Raw genomic sequence first — 13080 nt, forward strand, 5'->3', positions numbered from 1 at the left:
GTGGTTTAGTCATCTGTTGACCTGATGGATGAGTGGGGCAGGGATGTATTCATTCACCATATCCCCGCTTGTTACCACAATTTAATACACAGTGCTGGCTCCTTTGTATGGAGCAACTTTTCCAATACACCAACCCTTCACAATTGAACATTTAGATCAGGGGTATCCAACCTTAGCGACTTTAAGACTTGTGGACTTCAACTCTCAGAATTCCCCAGCTGGCTGGCTGAGGAATTCTGGGAGTTGAATCCCACAAGTCTTAAAGTTGCCAAGGTTGGACACCCCTGATTAAATGTTTGGTTGCTCTAGTTAATAACTCCAATAGATTCAGTCACACTTGTAAAGCAGTGGTTCTCAACCTTTTCTTCACCGCGGATCTTTAAATACCTTTTGTGGCCACTAACCAAGACTTAAGATTTAAATCACGACATTTCTTCAAGTCTTTGTGAATTCCCTATGATGACATCACCACCCCCAGGTCGATAACCACTTACGCATGTATGTTGGCAAAAATATATATAAATCTATGGTCCCTGGAGTTGGTGGAGTTGGACAATAGCTGTTTTGTCCCAAAATGTGCTACAATTTCGTTCCATTTAAGAATATGGAAGGGGGATGTTTCCATCGGGTATAATTCAGTTCACCACTGGCATGCATCTGGGAATGCCTCAACCCTGCTTGTAAAAGTTACAAGAATCATCTCAGAGCTGTAAATACTCCACAAGTCAATAAAGAAACTAGTTGTTAGATGAGGGTGGAGAAAAAATGAGGCAACTGAGGGGAAAGGGGAGAAAGTCGAGGTAGGGGACAGCATTTACAGGAGTTTATTGTGCCTTCTCCCAAATCAGTGAGAGTTAAGATAAAATGGATACCTCATTAAAGATGATCATAGGACATCTTGATTCATTTGGACAAATAGATCCTGAACACGACTTTCCTCCTTTTGAGATAGGTTGCACAGCTGCTATTTTATCTCTCAAGGGGAGATAAAATTAGACCAGGGATCTGCAAACTTGGCCACTTGTGGATTCAAACGCACAGAATTCCTCAGGCAGCCTTGCAGGCTAGGGGATTCTAGGAGTTGAACATCACAAGTCTTAAAGTTGCCATGTTTGGAGAGCCCTGCATTAGACAATAGTGAAGAAACATCAAAAGAAAACTGGGGATGTATGATTTGAAACATTAATTAACAAGGTTTTTTACAAAATGAAACTTGTGTGAACTTTCCATTCATTGCATAAGGATACAGTTGTTTTAAATAAGACTGCAACAAGAAACAGCAATAGCAATAATTCTCATATTAGACCATTAGACAGGACCAGTGTTATTCTCTTTAATATTATAAACACAAAGAAAATTCTGCCCAAACCTACAATATTTAAACATTTGTACAGTTTTTTTTTAAAAAAGAATATTACAACTTTTAAAAGAAAATATAACGTTTTTATATGACAAAAAATACATGCATCTTTAAATTTAAATTAAATTGCAAAATCAAAGTAAACTGAAATAATATGTTTTGCTTAATCAGCGATACTTTATTTAGTGAAGTGACTTTTCAAAGACCGGAGGGGAAAGCTCTGAGAATAATATTTTTTGAATCTGTGTAGCTAGATCGCACACCTTCAGGAAAACAGTTCAATTTAAAACCATATTGCACCAAAACCACCTGTTACATAAGTCAGTTACACAGATTTTAACGGGACAAATTCCCGATAGCTACTGTGTACAGGCATTAACAACATGTAATGAGTAGAGTTGACCCAACTACTTCAAACCAGTAGCTTTACCTAGCCATTGTATCAGGATAACGGATCCATTGTAACGGATCTTGACCACATAATTAGAAATCGCTCTGTCAATTCATCTCATTCTTAGTCAAACTCAAAGGTGAACAAAATGCGTGTTGAATGCATTCTGGACAAAAGCTCTGCAATGAACATTTCTTATAGAGTTGCATATTTGCATCTTTTTTTATGAGGATCAATGAGAAATTCTCTGTGAGATACAGCGTTTAAATTCTGCTGCAATATATTTCGATAGTAAATTCTGCAAATGAGCTAACACCATGCCACAATTCAAAGGATATCTAATACAGATGAAGACGCTAGAGAAGTTAACAATTGAACAAGATTTGTACTGGGATCACAGTGTTCAAACTGGAAGAAGGAAAAAGAGCTTAAACAAGATGTCCCAATTCTCACAGAAGGGTTTAGTGATTTTGATAAGCCATTACAACTTAAAACACTGTCAAATGAGATTGGTCCGACCGGTTCTTGGGCAAAACAGGCCAATCCGAAACTAAATAGGGGAATGAGCATTTAGATTTCAGGAACTTATCACCTGTATATGTTTTCTAACATTTATATGCATCTATGATTGGAAGGAACACAAAATTCCCCTAAAATATAAAGACAATATATAACTTTTATAAATAAAATACAATAAGAGGGAAAAACACTTAAAACAGTGTCACAATATAAGAAAAAGAATTCTTGATGAGATTCTGTTAAGGGAGAGGCTGACATTTCTCCACCTTCAAACAATAATATCATCTCTTACGTTATCTGGGCTTTTCTGGATCAAATGGGCTGTGTAAAGATGGAACTGATGGAAGCAACTTGCTGCCAAGTGTTTTGACAATCTGGCTGGCCAAAAAGACTTCTCCTATCTCAACCAGCAGGGATGCTGGTCCCACCCTCATCTAGCATACAAGGTTGTGACCTCAATTTCATAGAACATTGAAAAATAATTTCTAAAACCTTTCCAAATTAATTGTATAAACAAATAGCATACAATCCATCTCTGTAAGTTTCAACGTAAAGCAAACAGCATTTTGCATCAAAACCCTATCTTGCATAGCAACCTATACCCACACAGCAAATTCTCATAAGGGAATCATATTTATAAAATTATATCATATACATTATATAAAATAATCACACGCTATATATACACACGGCACTTGATATCTGCTGCAATAGTTATAAAAAATATAGAGCCCATTTTTAATCACACACATATACAAACCCACCACACACACACACACACACACATTATTCAGTGTGGCCAGTGGTACTGCTGGGCACCACTTTTTGTCTTCTAGAACAGATTTTTAATTTTATTATGGCATTATTGCCCTTGGTAACAGCCATGCTCTTCTGGGTTTATTTTCCAATCCTTGCTCCAATTATAAAATCAATCCTTACTGCTTGGGCCAACTGCACTTTTAGAACCCGGTGTCTCTGATTATTAGATATTTCACATTGTATACGTACTGGTTAAAATTGAAAGGGGAAGAGGATTTACATAGCTATTCTCCTGATGCACACATCATTTTTGTACAAATGAAGGACAAATTGGACTATCGTTAACAGCACTGGATGCCTTGGGTAAGGCAGCAAAGGAAACAGGGTTAATATTTCTGATCTTGCACCACAACTTTCCAGGTTGTGTAAAAGTTGGGATGAAGTTCTGAAGAGCAACATGTAGAGAAGTTAATGTACTCTTAGCATTTATTTCAAAAATGGCATGAAATGTAAATACTGACTACTACAGATGGAAGTTCCAAATACTCCCCCTGACTTGCAATCAGCTAGGCTAATAAAGCAACCTTAAAGCAAGAGAAACTCTTTGCTTTCTTTAAAAAGAGAAAGAAAAGAAAGGATATTTTCATTCGAGCACATTTCTGCCAATTTTCTTATATCACGGTTACATGCCAAGTTCTTCTTTACCTCTTCTTCCCCTAGCTTATGTTTTGCACAACACACCACTATATCGTGAGAAAAAAGTAACACAATATATGTAACAAGTGAACAGTATTGTATGTGAGACACACCAAGGGAACCAAAAGATAAATTTAAAAACATTTAGAATAAAAACAAAGGACAATGCTACAGAATAGCCACATTCAAGTGTTCCCTTATTGTTGAGCAGGTGGCTATAAATGCTACTGTCATTTTTGTTGTTGTTGTGACAATAACGCAAGGCCTGCCTTGTTCCTCTTGCTATCAACAAACCAGCCTAAGAAGAACTATATACTTTTAATACATTCACTTACATAAGCCTAACTGCCAATCAGAAAGACTTTGCTGGAACAACTGAGAATCATTCAGCATCAAATGAATCAACAAGTCCAGATGTTATGATTCCACTAATAGCTTGTAATTTTTGAGACAAGCTGGGATTCTTCTATCTGATTCATACCACTTAGCTATATAATCATAAGCTGCAGTCCAACCTGGGCCTCAGGTTCTCTCTCTTGTGTATATTTGCTAAAACCTTTACATCAAACTGCAACACTAATTTTCCAATGGTCACTGTCCAAGGAAGATATCATCTATAACAGTGTTTCTCAACCGTGGCACATTGAAAATGTGTAGACTTCAACTCCCAGAATTCCCCAGCCAGTTCTTCAAGGTGCCAAGGTTGAGAAACACTTGTCTATAGTATCATCAATCATCACAATGATTTCATTCAGGGAGGTATGGGAAATTGGTTTTTCTGGAGTTAAATAATACACAACAGCAAAAGGGCATTTTAAAACATACATTCATAGGACACTGCATCTCAAAATGAAAAATAAATAGTGATTCTAATAATTAATATTTTTGCTGTCTGTCCCTTCAGACAGCAATTCTGCTGTGCAGTTACTGGCTTTGTTGGGGTATCAAGGAAGGCCATTCTTTAAGTCTCTTGTATTTGGAGCTGTTGATGTCCCCCCAAACTGTCCAAGGTAACACCCCCGTTTGAAATCACTTCAGTCTTTTCATGACAGTGTTTTGAAATCGGCCGATGAAAAAGGGGGCTCCAGTTTAAGGTGGCATCAGATGTCTCCAGATGTGCACTGTGTTCTGCAAAGGGGGAAAACAATGATCAGCATCTGTTTGTCAGCTACCTGAGCAACCTCAACTATTCAAAAGATTTATGCAAGTCCCAGCTGGCTGCCACTTACTGAATGTCACTATTTCACCTCCCATTAATGCCATTTTGTGCAGCATCTGGATAAGGATCCAATCTAATTATAGCTGGTGAAATGCAGAAGTACAGCTAAAGATATCCTTAGAAGTTTTTTATTTTATTTTTATTTTAAATATCAGTTCTGTGATTGGAATCAATCAATCAATCCTCACAGCCTAAGCAAAGGAGAAAGGCAGAGGAAATTTCTTAAGCACTGTTAGGTACGCCGAGTCAGAACCACAAAATGTATTTATTTGTCCTTCCACTAATTCTGATTTCTCTGTGGGTGAATTAAAATATTTTAGTTATTAAAAAATGCCAGTTACTATACCAGTTTGGGGCAGGGGTTAAGGCATCAAACTAAACATTGGGAGACCATGAGTTCTAGTCTCACCAAAGGCACAAAGCCAGCTGGGTGATTGTGGGCCGGTCACTTTCTCTCAGCCCTAGGAAGGAGGCAACGGCAAACCATTTCTGAAAAACTTGCCAAGAAAACTGCTGGGAACTTGGCCAGGCAGTGTCCATGAATCAAGACACACCATTGAATAGGGGAGAGAAAAATATATATACGAATGATCTAAGAGATAAGAACTGTAAAAGCTTCTTGGATGAGAAGCGAAACATCTTCAAGGAAAAACAAAGTAAGTCCAGTTGCCTTTTGAAAAAAAGCTCCCTTGGGACAACTGTGGCTTGGATGACTGAAAATCTCCATAAACATTAAGAAGAAGCACATTTTCTCATTTTTCTGACATACCTGATGTACAATTGAGTGGGCTCACATTTTCTTGGCCACAAGAGTCTTGATGTGATGGTGACTCTTCCTTCTCCTTGTCATTTTCCTCAGTCTCAATGCTGCATCCAGGGACTGTGGATGCCAAGCACATGGCCACAATCATGTGATTTAATGGTTTCATTTCTAGACTGTCTTGCTGATAAGGTGCCATCCTGGGCATCACTGGTACAGAACTATTGCCAAAATTGCCACTGGTTTTAGTGAAACACCTATAAATATTCAGGCCAAGACAACACAGATCAGAATACACATCATGTTTCACTGACCAATATCTTTATTTCTTCAAACTATTTCTATAATGCTTGCTGTGCACTCATCACCAGGAAATATACAACATGCACATGCCTCTGTATAATCATTCACCTGCAATGAATAGTAGATCTGTAGTAAGTTACCAAATGTCAAACTTAATAATGCATTCAATCCACAACTAAGATATGTAAGGCTAGCAAAAGCTGTATCTTATTTCAGTTTATATAAGATTATATAAGTAAATGCTGGGTTAGATGTTGTTTAGGACATTAATGACTAACATTAAAATCTTAAACTTGGTTTAGCAGCACAAGCATCTACAAAATGCTTATTATTACAATTATTAATGTACATAATGGAGAATATTCTTTACTGGCCAAGTGTGATTAGACACACAAGGAATTTGTGTGTCCAATAACAAGTACTATTTTATACTTCTTTTCAAGATAATTTATCTTGATAATGTTTATTGGGGTAATTCGGGCAATATAACTAGGGATTTGATTGTTTGCTATATTTGCCAGTTTGCTCTCCAAATTGGAAAATCTGCTGCTGACAGAATTTCATTCATGATGACATTCTTCTCCACTGTAATCCTAGAAAGTGAGAACATGCTTACTGATTCTTCCCAAGAAAGATACTTTGATAATTCTCTCTTATTCTGGATTGTGAACAGCTAGTCAAGCAAAGAAGGAAGTCAGTTTCTTATTGCTGAAGCTACTCAGCTTTTGAACAAAAGAAAACAACAAAAAAGGCAACTTAACAACCAAAATCCTTTGTAGGCATGCTAGCTGTAATCCAAAGTTTTGGGAAGCTGCCAGTACTTTAAACATTTGCAGCTGGATCATCACTTCCAAAGACATGAAGGCAGTTATCAAGTTGTTTTCTCAGCATTCACAGTAAATGCTAACAAGCACTTTACTTTATTATTGGTGATTAAACATAAATTTAGTGAAAAACCACATCACAGTTATATCTATTTAGGGAAGATGTCAGAACTGTTGCATAAAGCATAAGGTCCAGAAACAATAAGTATCTTAAATGATTATATAAGTAAACGCTGGATCTAACAAAATAATCTGGAATGATCACTCTGGATTTTGTATTTATCTTTACACAAAATATGAAGTCATATTCATCCTACAGATTTGTTTGTTGTAAAAATGCTAGACAGCAGTTCACAGATTATTTCAAGGCTTTCAAATAAGCCATTTAACAACACCTTCCCATTTGTTTTTAAAAAGTGGGTGAATTCTGATTTATTCAAGATGCTTGCTACCATTTTTAGCAGATGAGAAAGACCAACAGACAAGATAAAAGAGATGGGAACTCAGGGAGAATATAAAGTGAGGAGTATGGATATTAATTCATTATGCAAAGATGATGTCCATGTGGGGCAAAATGCAGCACCCTAACCTTAACCATTATATCAAAAATTCTCGTAGTTTTCCATCTTTAGGTTAGCTGTAAACAGATACACAGAACTCACTTAAGATGCAACATGTAGAATTTTGAGTATTTTATGTAGTATTGCAAGAACAACAAAAAAACCCTGACTTTTGGCTGCCAAGCCAAGTTGGCACATTTTAACTTTCATTTTCATTTTTTCCACCTAGTGAGCTCTGAACATGAACCATAATCCAACACCTTACATTTTGCACCATGTAAAACCCTTGACTTTCAGTTTGATTTAATGGAAAAGTGACAATGCAACTCCCTGTATGTGCCTGGTGTGCTAGGTGCTGTGGGACCGCAGTAAACAACATCTAAATAAAAGTATAATTTATAACACGGGCAACAAGCCCAGATTGCACAATCCCAAGACTGTTATTATATGAGTCTTCAATGCAGAAAAACGAGATTGCCTTGTGAAATATTAAGAAAAAAAGAAACAACTATGGACAGAATGTTACTATTTCATTTTATAGTCCATCAATCCATTTTAGGTTATGTGCTTACTTAAGAGGCTCATATGTAAAAAGTTAATTTTTGTGTGTTTCTCATGGAAGAGGAAAAAATGGCTCAACTCTGCTATAAACAAGCGTTAAAAGTATTTGCATAAAGTTTTTTCCCTTACTGCATGAGCAACTAAGCTTAAAATATACAGCCAACACAAGGCACGCATTTTATAATCTACAAAGCGGAACTATTATTCCACGTTTATTTTGAACAGGATGACTAGTAAAATAGTGGTGTTGAACCACAAATATTGAGTTTATTTGGTTTAAGGGACAGCCGTGCACTACACGAGACCAAAGCGCCCCTTCTGGGAATTCTTTATGGTTTCTGAGACAGTTCATAACTTCAAGGCTGGTCATTGTGGTTAAAACTTGCTAATGGGAAATTGGAAAAATGGGTGGGACCTAAGCATTATAGGGTCATCTTTCTAAACGGAGTAAGATTTCTTCATGCAGGGCAAGCTTTCTATGGAGCAACTTCTGGCCCATCAACAGAAAATTTGCAGTGGGGAAGGAAAAGCTGAAGCCTTTAACTTTAAGCTCAGGCTCTTGCTTTATAATCTTGTTGCTGAAGGAGAGCAAAAGGATCTGGCAGCTTTCAGAAAAGAGTGAAGTTGGGACAACCATTGTGGATAATATTATATCCAGCCTAACCACTCGCCCAAGAACCAGCCCATAAGGTGGGGGATACTATTTTTATGCTTCCTTGCAATTCAGGGCACGTAAGACTCTTCTCAGAGCAAAATCTCCCTGCTTCTATCAGGCCATTTCCATTTCAATATTGCAAGGAATGTGCCAGATTGCGCTGCTTCCTATATAAAGAAATGGCTAATTTCATGAAGAAATGTGCCCATAACTTACAAAGCTGAAATTTGGTTGCATCTTGTAGTTCAGCCCAGATTTGGAGTCAGCTGACATCAACATTGAATAAATAAAATAGTTCAAGCAAATCCTGCAGTTGATAAATGTCTGTGTAGCACAAAACTGCCCTCAGTAAGTATAATTGACTAAAACTAGCTCTGTGCTTAAAACTGAAGGAATTTAAATTTTTTGAGGCAGGAAGGTTTTCAGGTAGCCAGTTTCTAGAAACCATATAGTATTTTCTACATGTAAACCTGGAATAGTAATAATGCAAATGTCAAGATGCACTTGCTAGACACATAGTTGGGATTGCTAATCTGTGTAGGCTCAAATTCAGAGATCCAAATATCTCTTTGATCTCTTTAGCTTGATTACCTGTTATTATTCCAGCAGTTCCTGCAATTGGCATACTCTGAAGGATCTGTTTGAGGGACTGATGTATATACTTCACCACCCTGGATGATGGAGGAATGGAAATATTTGAAAATCAAAATAAGGAATCACAAATGAATAGTAAGTGAAAATTAAACAAGCAGGCACAGTACATATCCCACAATATTCATAGAGATGAGCAATTATGGTAACTTTATAACCTGTGGACTATAACTCCCAGAATTCCTGAGCCAGCATGGTCCTAAAGTTGCAAAAGTTGCCCATGACTGTGCTAAAGCAAAATGTTATGACTTAGACATACATGTACATCATCATTTTCTTGGCCTTATTTTCAGTTTGAACCGTCCAAGTTTAATTTGAAGAAAGAAGTGAAAATGCTACTGATGACAGATATGAAGAAGATTTTTATTCACTGGAAACTACTGTCTGTTGGTGGAGACAGGATGTTGCTTGTGTGACTGATGAAATACAATCAATGCCAGTTTCTTCCAATTATTCCAATTAGATCAGCTTGCCTGACTAAACTCTGGGTTTGAAATTCGCTAATATTTTTACAGATGCATTAATTTGTCAGCCAAAAGAGATGGAGAAGGCAGGCAAGGGGATTTCTGAGCTCTTGGTTTTGGCTGTACAATCTTTGCAAATAAAAAAAACACCCAAACAGCATTAATAACACGTAACTCATTGCTAAATACTATGTATATGGGAGATCTGAGAAATACTTGCAGATACGGCAACACAAACAGTAATGTGAATCTACATTTTAAATACTCAGATCCCTTAGGGGAAGACAAAATTCAAGACAACTGTTTCCAAGTTGTGGCATGCATATAGGATAAAATAATTAAACTATTGGGAGTGGGTGGAGGGAGAAACAGGATAACTTTTTCTCATCTTTGAATCTTGGGACCTAATTCTGCGAAGAGGCTGCAACACCTTATTTGAAAATGTTGCCATCTATGCACAACTACTTTCAATTCCATAATATTTGTTCCGTGTTTGGGAAGGGTTTTTTTTAAGCACAAAGAGCAAAACCAATGCTTTAGCGTAGATTCTTCCTTTTTACGCAGAACATTAGGGACACTTCTCCAAAGAAAAGCAGGATATCAACTGACTAAAACTCAGTAAGTGATGAATAGCCACAGCAAATCGTTTTAAAATTTTCAAGGATATTGACCAATATAAGCACTGGAATCTCTGAAATAATTGCATACTGAATGATGAATGCAGGATTTCCTACTTGAGTGAAATAATGTTACTTGGAGATAAATTTAAATGTGAGAATTAGGCTTTTGGGGAGCATCTAAAAGAAGACTCTCTAACACCTGTTTTAAGTTTGTGTTCTCAGGTCACCCACCCAGCCGCCTAGGCTCTAATTTAATTTCACAGCTGCTGCGTCCACTTTCCCCTATATGCTTACATTTAAATATTCCTAAAATCAATGTTTGGATTAGCCTTTAAATGGGTCTTAAGGATCTAAGAAGCCCACAACAAGGAAACATGAAGACTGTGAGAGATTTAAAAGGTTATCTGAACAGCAATTCTTGTACTTCTAGTAATCTGTTATTCCATGAAATGAAGTGTTTATGTTCAATTACCAGAGTAAACAATTGCCCTCTCACCCTCCCACTTGAAGCAGATGATGTTACTTAATTTCTGAACACATTCCTGGTTTCCCATAAAACATTCAAACAGTTTTGTGAAGGACCTCTAACCTAGCGGCTCCTCCTGAGTTGTTGCTACTCAAGCAGCAAGAACAATTATCAACCTGCATTCTTTACTCCTCAAACCTTAAAACTCTGTCTGAACTGTCTTCAGCTTAGCATGAGTAAGGAAAGCTCTATTTAAAGTAGGCTTCATAATAAAAATACAGCCTAAGAGCTGTTTTTCAAAACAGACGTGAATAGAATAGTTCATTCTTAAAAAGGAAGTACTTAAAAAGGAAGCAGATATTATGGTGTGGCTGAGCAAGAACAAAACAAAAAAAAAAAGGAATTCTTTGGTTTATGAGCCCATTTTTGGCACACTGAAATGTAATTAAGGGCACTTACTTAAAATTAGACCTGAAGTCTAGCTTAGTCACGAAATGACTTGGCATACATCAAATCTGTGCATATTAAAAAAAAAAGTGATTCTCTTGTCTGCTAGGAATCCCCTCATCTGACATTATCAAAATCTCAACATAACATAACATAAGAGTTTGGATTTTTTTAGCATAGTTCCTGCAAGTTCAGGATCCGTTTTTTTTTCTCCAGATCAACTCAGTGTTGAACTGTTGTCTGAGCCAGATGTTGTGGGCTGAGACAGAGTGACTGATGGCCCACAGTCTCCCAACAAGCTTTCATGCCTAAAGTGGGATTAGAACTGGTTTCTCCAAAGGCAAATGAAAGAAAAGCTAAGGTATGGACATGGGCAGTTAATTTATCAGGAATATATACAGTAAATGTTGTTTTCAAGTATACAAAAAGCTATATCCAACATTATTCAAACTGATTTCTGTTCCCATGACTAGAATAACCTTTTCCTTCCACTCTGTCCTCATTAAATCTGTTGGGGGGAGGCGGAGATCCCTTAATATTGGAAAGGAGAGATTTGATCTGCTACTTATGTCTACTCTCTTGGCAGAAAGACACTGCAGGATACAATTCAAAAACAAGCATGGAAACCTAATACAAATTACCTCTAACCATGTGCTTGTTATCTCTAACTTCACATATTTGCCTATGCATATTCACCATTTGATAAAATAGCATCACGTGACTATAAAAATGTTTTATTGCATTTTTATGGTTTAAAACCTTTCAAACCTAGTCCATCTGAAACATTAGTTCTTAGACTGAACCTGAATTTGATTGAATCAGCTTCACACATTTATATACAAAACCCTTATTCTTAATGTACTAACTTTTTTTAATTTCTAGAAACTGAAAGTTTAAACAAAACCAGGCATCTTTGACTGATAACAGAACTTCTCAGTAACCACAGGAATGACAAAACCTTTGTTCCCATTCAGCAATGTTTCCATTAGAAAACTCTTACTGCTACAAATTCAGTAACTTGGGGTCTATTCAAAAATGAGTGTATGGAAGGAACATACGGCCTATAGTAAATGAAGGTGTTCAAGTTTCCAAATGTTACATTAACAAAGATGGTTTTTAAAATATCATCAAGTGCATATTTATATTTAACTATTTATTAAGTCTTTAATTTTAGTGAGTTGAGCATACTTTAATAGCTGTCCAATAATATAATCTTCAAGAACAAGACGAAAATTATATGACACTTGCAACATCTCTCTTTCAAAGAGAATGAAGCCCTTTACTTTCATTTCCAATGTTCATAACAATCAAAGCTTCAAAGAGCTTGATAGATAAAGCACTGTGCTTACTTACATTTCCTATGTGATGGGTGTGATCATATTCTATGTGGGTTCGGGAGAGGGAGTTAGAATGTCCTGGATAAACCCCAGTTCCTCCATTGATAGCACCATTCATGATCCCATTCATTCCATTAGCAACCTTATGATGGAGGTGGAGGCATCCATTATTATGTTTTCCATTACTGATAAAGTTTCCATGGACGCCACCATTAATGCGGCTTGTGCCTGGTAGCGTTGTATACTGAACCATCTGTCCATTGATATCTGTTCCTTGGTAGAGATAGCTGGGAGGGTCATACTCTGTAGAAACAAGGAAGAAAAAAAATCCTTTAGAAATTGCAACAAAACTTAGATGCACTGCATGTAGACAAAGATCTCGACCTATTTTCCCCTGCATTTATATACCACGTCAATTAACAGTTTTAGTCTATAGCAAAGCTTACAATAGGAAGAATCTTCCTAAACATAATTTAAAACAAACAGCA

The 13080-nt window shown here is 36.7% G+C and overlaps 1 protein-coding gene across 4 annotated transcripts in view; it reads right to left on the reverse strand.

Annotated features, from left to right (window-relative positions):
- Positions 1–1319: 1319 nt before the first annotated feature.
- Positions 1320–13080, reverse strand: part of CDON (cell adhesion associated, oncogene regulated) — an 86273-nt gene continuing 74512 nt past the window's right edge. For all 4 annotated transcript variants that reach the window (XM_087970008.1, XM_026671438.2, XM_026671437.2 and 1 more), the window contains 4 exons: positions 12609–12895; positions 9199–9278; positions 5714–5961; positions 1320–4853 (listed from right to left, as the gene is read on the reverse strand). In XM_087970008.1, the coding sequence (XP_087826134.1) occupies positions 4687–4853; positions 5714–5961; positions 9199–9278; positions 12609–12895 (782 nt within the window). In that variant the 3' untranslated portion in view covers positions 1320–4686. The remainder of the gene's footprint in view (positions 4854–5713; positions 5962–9198; positions 9279–12608; positions 12896–13080) is intronic.

This window comes from Notechis scutatus, chromosome 7, assembly GCF_049901735.1.
Source record: "Notechis scutatus isolate UNSWTSFEM ecotype Mainland chromosome 7, rNotScu1.2, whole genome shotgun sequence".
Taxonomy (NCBI): Eukaryota; Metazoa; Chordata; class Lepidosauria; order Squamata; family Elapidae; genus Notechis; species Notechis scutatus.